The 6,787-nt window shown below is 41.0% G+C and overlaps 1 protein-coding gene across 1 annotated transcript; it reads right to left on the reverse strand.

Moving 5' to 3' along the window:
- Positions 1–2,070: 2,070 nt before the first annotated feature.
- Positions 2,071–3,927, reverse strand: LOC6593631 (protein toll). Its single transcript, XM_002019061.2, has one exon. It carries the CDS (start codon positions 3,925–3,927, stop codon positions 2,071–2,073), a length of 1,857 nt encoding a protein of 618 aa, XP_002019097.2.
- Positions 3,928–6,787: the final 2,860 nt, after the last annotated feature.

Raw genomic sequence — 6,787 nt, forward strand, 5'->3', positions numbered from 1 at the left:
TGGGAATTTTCAGTATAAGCTACACTGATTGAAAAATGGCATAGTAAAAAGAAAAATTAAATATTCGGGTTTTAAATACAAAAATAGCAAAATTAAATAGAATTCACTTCGATATAAATATACGTAAATATACTTTTTAGTATAGTGTTTTATTTCATTTAAATATACAAAATATAAATATATAATTTATATGAAAATTTAAATATGAAAATATCCAATTTAAATATGAAATATATTTATTTTAAATATGAAATATATTTTAAGTAAATTTGTTCATATTACTTTAAAAATTTAATTGAAAAGCTTTTAATATTTCAATTCTTGGAGAAAATATAATGAGATAAATATGTAAATCTAAGAGCAACTATTCGTGGCTCAGGGCGTTCTACCAAAGGAGTTTTCAAGTTGAAGTATCTTTAAAACGCATTTTAAATCCCATTTTAATCGATCTTCAGGACGAAATTAATTAATTCTTGTTGCTGCTTTAAGTATTCTTTAAATTTACAGGAAAACGTACACAGAAATATAAAAATACTACATTACCCATCCTTTTCGTTCTTATTCCCGTTTTAAAGTGCAAATCCCTTGCTGACAATTCCTAAGCTAGAGCTGAAGCTCTTTAAAGCCACATAAAATCTCACAAACAAAGCAGCAGCAGTCTGTCGCCCCCGACTGTCTATGGAAGTTAGGCCCGAGACAAATCGAGAGATAGAAAAAGCAAGAAGGCAAAAAAACAAAAGCATTTGCAACATATTGTCTCCTGTTCATGAGGCCACAGGACGTTGGCACAGTTTGAGCCTTCGATTCATTCACGAATATTGGATATCCTCGTATGTATGGTCGTGTCAGCACAAACATTAACAAACAACAGAAAGAATACATATACATACAAAGTATATCTCGACCCATCGAAAATTGAAGTGACAAAGTGTGTGGTCGCAACGTCTTGTCTTTGCGTTTCAGCCGCCCAAAACCCTGTCTACGACTATTGTTAACAACAAGAATATTGTGCATGACAGGAGTCGACAATGTGCGGGCCAGAATTGATTTGGGTGGAGAGGAGAGTATTTGTGTTTGCCACTCGAAACAATAAATCCACTCGAGGCGCAACCCCAAAACGAAATGATGGCACAATAACCCGTCGGTCGGTCAGGAATCGGCAGGCCGGCAAATAAAAGAGGAAACACTCGAGTGCCAGCCAAAGGAGACGGTTTTGGCTCTCTGGACATTTGAATTATCGTCCAAGTTGAACTATGATTTGGTTTACACTTTGACCCAAGAGTTCGAGTGAACCCTGCTCTGGAATTGGCTTGACTTGGGGGTTCACTTTTGAATATTAATTGATTTGACAGCTAAGGTAAAAGCGGGGGTAAAGAGGTGTTCAAAAGATGTACTATACTTTTCTTCTTCCAAAGGACATTCTCTGACGGAGCATTCCATCTTCATTGAGGATAATCTTTGAGGCTTCGTCTGTTTCCCTGGCAACTACCAATCACTGGACCACTCGACTGGCGACTGACAACTGAAAGTTCCCCATAGCCAATTTATTAACCACTAATTGCATTTGGCATTGGAAAATCAATTAATCAATCTGCATACAATGCCACACGCACACACTCGAACACACATACACACACATTTTTGGTACTTTGATTAATTGCGCAAATTGTGAATAAAGTGAATAAAAATGCATTTTCAGAGTGGACAAAGTCTGTCCACAAGTCAAATCAATCTTTATTGCTGCCTGGTTTCCTTCCTTCCTTTCTATCTTGCTTTCCTGCTTTTTGGGTCTCTGGCTTTTGCTTTTGACCTTTGCTTCATTTACCCCACAGTTATTGTTCCTTATTGTTGTTTGTTTTGTCATTGTGGCACCGAAAGGTTGGCTATAACTCTCAGAAGCATGGCTGTAAGGGTTAGAAACGGTATGTTTTTTGAATAATTGAGTTGAATAAATAGTGCAGATTGAGATAGACAGGTGCTTGTAGCTTCAAACATCTGTAATATATTGCAAGAAAATATGTGAAAATATATAAAATATAAAATTAATTAAGTTGCACAATTAAAAATATCTTAGGGCTGCTCTCCCTGTACACTATGGGGCATCGCATAGATCAACTTATTCCAGAAATTGGGGTCATCTCGCTTGAGGTACGTGTTCAGAACCATGTAGGTCCGCAGTTCGCTGTCCAAATCATCAAAGTTCTCCACTTCCGGATAGAGGACCACAATAAGCCGCTTACATCGATCCTGGGAGGTGGCATGCAGAGAGAGGCGGAACTCCAGTCGCCCCCAAGTGGACTTTAGGAAGTGGTTCGTCATCAGGATTATGATGCGCCTTGAGTCCTTCACAGATTGGCTGATGCACTCTGGAATGGACACGCCCAAAAGCCAGTCGCGCAGATAGAAGCAGAGTTGGAACTTCTGGGGGCCATTCTCCAGTCTCTCCACAAACTCCTCAATCAGATCCTCGTCTTTGTGGGTGAAGGATAGAAATGCATCGAACTTCTTCCGTTCGTCGAGTTCCCGTCGTGCAGCGAGGCTCAGGCATACGCCGTGCTCGTAGAACCAGATCAGGAGGGGCTGTTTGAAGTAAATCATCAGGTTTATGGTCAAGATCATTAACATGAACGAAACAGTGAGGGTCACATAGTGCACGAAGCCAGAGGGGCATACTGAACTCTCATCCGTTTCGATCAGGAGGTTCCCTGTGTCTCCGCAGGTGATATTTGTGACATCTCCGATTCTGGGACCACCTCCCTTCACGAATCCCAAGAAATCTTTCTCCTCGCAAGTGCAAGCCCAGGGATTTCCAGACAGGAATAGCTTCAGATCTGACGATTTCGATCTCTTTTCAAAGATATCTAGAGTCTTCCTGTTAATTACAGCAATTCTGTTGTTTCGTATGTCCAGATACGAGATGTTTCGTGGAAGATTATCGAGTTCCGTTAGTCGATTGTTGGCCAGAAAGAGTCGACCCACATTTGCGTATCCTGGCATCGAATCATTGGGCAATACGCAAAGATTATTGTTTTGAAATAAAAGGGTCGTTGGACGATCTTTGGGCGTGGGTAATGGTGGTATCTCCGAGAGGCCTTCGCCACTGCAGTCAACGATGAATTCCGTGGGATAGTAGGTAAGGAGGCAGCTGCAAACATCGGGACAAGGGCCGCGAAAGTCTTGATAGTCCAGTGGCGCTATATATTTCATGGACTCGCGTTTGCCCATAAAGGATATCAGAAATCGTGTCTCCCAAAAACAGCTCCAGGGATTTTCAGAAAATCGATTTCTTTCCGAACGTTCTCTAAGATAATTATTGATTTCAGGATCTTTCTTCCCCTTAAAGTTTATAATCGAGTAGGTGTACTCCAAGAGGACCTTGTCGTCGCAATCGGCAAACCACTTATTGCCAAAGCGATGGATGGCAACGTGTTTGGACAGAAATTCGACCACCTTCTTGCCGAGGTCTGTGATGTTGTTGAAACGAATGCTGAGGTGTTGCAGCCTCTGTGGCAGCTGTTGAATTCCGAGGCTCGTGATCTCGTTGGCTGCCACATCGAGAGCTTGCAGTTGATTATAGCCGGGTATTTCCTTGGCGTTGCTGGGCAGATCTTTAAGATGATTATTACTAAAACGAAGCACTGGCCTCCCATCTATCGGAATGGGTAAGGGCGGGATTTCTGTGAGATTTCGTTGGGTGCAATCTATGTGAAACTCCATGCTACTTAGCTCATAGTAGCATTTACATTTTCCAGGACACCTCCTTCCATCTATCCCGTGCGAGAACTTGCAATCGAATTTCCAAGTTCTTGAATCGCAGACGAATGCAGTTAGACTCTCATGTGGTTCATAATTTACAACTTGAATAAACCTTAATTTCGAATAGTTTTCGAAATGTTCCAGTTCCACTTTGACCGCTTCAGTATGCATGATGAAAATCTCTAAATTGTTCCGCAGAGTCGCAGAACTTAAAAAAATACATCAAAAGAAAATCTAAAACACACTCATGGATACACTCATACCTCAAGAAACTTTGATCCCTGACGATTGTATTTGTAAAATTTAATATTTTCAAGCTTTTCAAATCACCAAACGTATTCGATGTGAGATTTTCCATCTTTAATCCTTGAAAAGTAAGCAGATTTAATTGTGTTTTGCCTTTAAAAGTACCATCTTCCATCCAGAACTCGGGAGTTTGTGACCTTCCTTCATAACGAATCTGAATTGTTTTTATGTTATCCATCGTCCTTCGGATATAACTATTTGCGGCATGTGAATTTATGATATTCTCAACAGTAAAAGTGAAGATTAAAGCCAAATGAGAAGGACCATTCTTTAAATCGGGTTCCGCTTCGAGTATTATCAGATCTCCAGAATATATTTCGTATTTGAGGACTTTGGAAGCCCCAAAATCTCTAATATAATCTATTCCAGGTCGAAATCTGTCATCTTTAGAGGTCGGGATTCCAGTCACTGTTAAACTTTCGAGTTCCGTTCCACTTTCATCGGTAAGTGAGGTTATATTCGATTCTATAGACCCTCGACGCTCTTTCCACTTGATCCTTAAATGTCCGGATTCCAACTCCATTTGAAAATGATTAGTTACGACAGTATTGTTCGTCTTTAGGCAGAATTTATCAATGGATCCCTGACAATAGATGTCACAGTAATCTTCTCGGATGTTCAGCAAATATGAGTCCGATTTGTGGATCGTACAGAAATATATCTCTGTGGTTAAAACAATATGAAGGAATGCCAATATATTCCGCGACATATTACAATGCAACTGCAGTATATGGAAGTTGAATTTACACTAATTATGTTTGGCACAATCGCTTGTAGCTTAATGTTCTCCCATTTCCCAACAAATCTTTGGGGATTTGAGAACTTGAAAAAGTAGACGATTCCCAGAAGAGTAATTAGATAAGAAACTTATAAGTATTCGAAAGCTTGAGAAACTTACAGTCATTAACTTTTATCAGAGCCACTATATAGAATCTCTCATTCTTAAGGTTCGTGTGCTCGACAGTTGAAAAATAGAATTTATACCGGATACCCACACCGATATCTGGACAATGGAGCCTTCGTTTCGAAGGAAATTACCGTAGGACATCTTTACTTGGTCATCAGTACATTGATGAGAGATCTGAGATCGACCAAATATTACAACTCTCGACATAAGAAACAGTAGCATTTAGCAGTTAAACCAGAAGATGCGGGATTTCGTCGAAAAGAGAATAAGCTATTGCTCTCTGGAAATCCTTGGACTTGCACTTGCGAGCAGAAAGATTTCCTGCACTTCTGTAGAGTTGTTGGGAGTACATTGATCCATCAATCCACTGCGGCGAGACAGGGAACCTCTGGCCAAGTACCTCCTGATCTGGTTCTGCCTGAGCATCGCTTCACTACGTGAACTCAACGAATGGAAGATATTCGATGCATTTCTATCCTTCACCCAAAACACGAGGATCTCATTGAGCAAAAAGTTCCAGCTCTGCTTCTATCTAGTGGCTTTTGGGCATGTCCGTTCCAGAGTGCATCAGCCAATCTGTGAAGACTTTCCAGGGGCAATCGAATTTTCTGTAATAGATTTTCAACTAATTTTGCAACAGTTTTGTCAGAATATAACAAACATAGAATACTTTTCTTTGTATTAAATAAAACAATCACCATTTACCATTGTTTCCTTGGATATGCATCCATGTTCGTTGATTTTCTGGCTACCCTTTCATTTAGAATGGGGATACTTGCCTTCTAAACTAATTAGGGCAGTTTTGTTGATTTATGCGCTTCGAATAGTCATAATTTAGTAGCCAAGGGCATGGCATGGCACGGAGGAGGACAAGGACCATGTCTTGGATGCCCCAATGAACTGAGCGCAACATTTTCCCGATTTCCCCGACTGACGCTTAAATTATGCAAGTTAATTTGCAGCTGCTGCAGCTGAAAATGATGACAAGAAATTCCGCACACGCACACACACACATACACTCACACACACGCTAACTCCTGTGGCAGGTCTTTGGCTCTGGCAGGCGGGAGGCAGGAGGCGGCCTAACAAGAGTTATGTCCCACAGACCGGAAGTGGAGTCGACATAAATTGCGGTTAGAGCTAGTCCCGGCTACCCCCATTAGGACTTCCCCCGGCAGCCCACAGTCCACAGCCCACAACCCACAACCCACGGTGGCTATTTAATACATCACGACAGGCATTCAGTGGAGAAGGAAGAGCGAGCGGAGTTGCATCTGCAACTGAAGGGAGTCTTGGTCTTGGTCTGGAGCTGGAGCTGGAATTGAAAGTCAGATTGTTTGCTTGACCCCTGCTTTCGACTCTGTATCGTGTTTGCACATTCGCACAGTTCTCCAAACGCCAAAGGGAACCAAGGGAAGGGCTGGTTGACGTCAAAGTCGATGCGGATCATGATTTTCTTTGTGGGGGCTTACAGTGTGACTGTAAAGTGGGAAAAGGGTTATAAATAATGTGGAATATTATTGAAAATATAACAAAATTTAGAATGTTGTGTGCAGGTCAAATATTATTAGGTACTCCTCCTTTTCGTTTGGAAGTAAGCAATCTCGTTGCTTGCAGTCTGGGCCGATTCAAATGGTGAGCTCTCAAAAAGCAACTTTTCGTACGGCCAGAACGGGAGAAAACGATAGCTTGATCCTAGACTAGAAATGGCAGTCTCCTACCACACACCCTTAGAAATATCGACTCTGCACCCTCAAAACTCCAAAAAAGATCATTTAATTCTAAAAAATGTTCAAGTATTTGATAAAAAGCTGAAAC

The sequence above is a fragment of the Drosophila persimilis genome, unplaced genomic scaffold (genome assembly GCF_003286085.1).
Source record: "Drosophila persimilis strain 14011-0111.01,24,50 unplaced genomic scaffold, DperRS2 tig00000124-arrow-pilon, whole genome shotgun sequence".
NCBI lineage: Eukaryota > Metazoa > Arthropoda > Insecta > Diptera > Drosophilidae > Drosophila > Drosophila persimilis.

Excerpts from the sequence above, each read along its gene's own strand:
- LOC6593631 (XM_002019061.2), bottom strand. The coding sequence starts at position 3,927 with ATGCATACTGAAGCGGTCAAAGTGGAACTGGAACATTTCGAAAACTAT.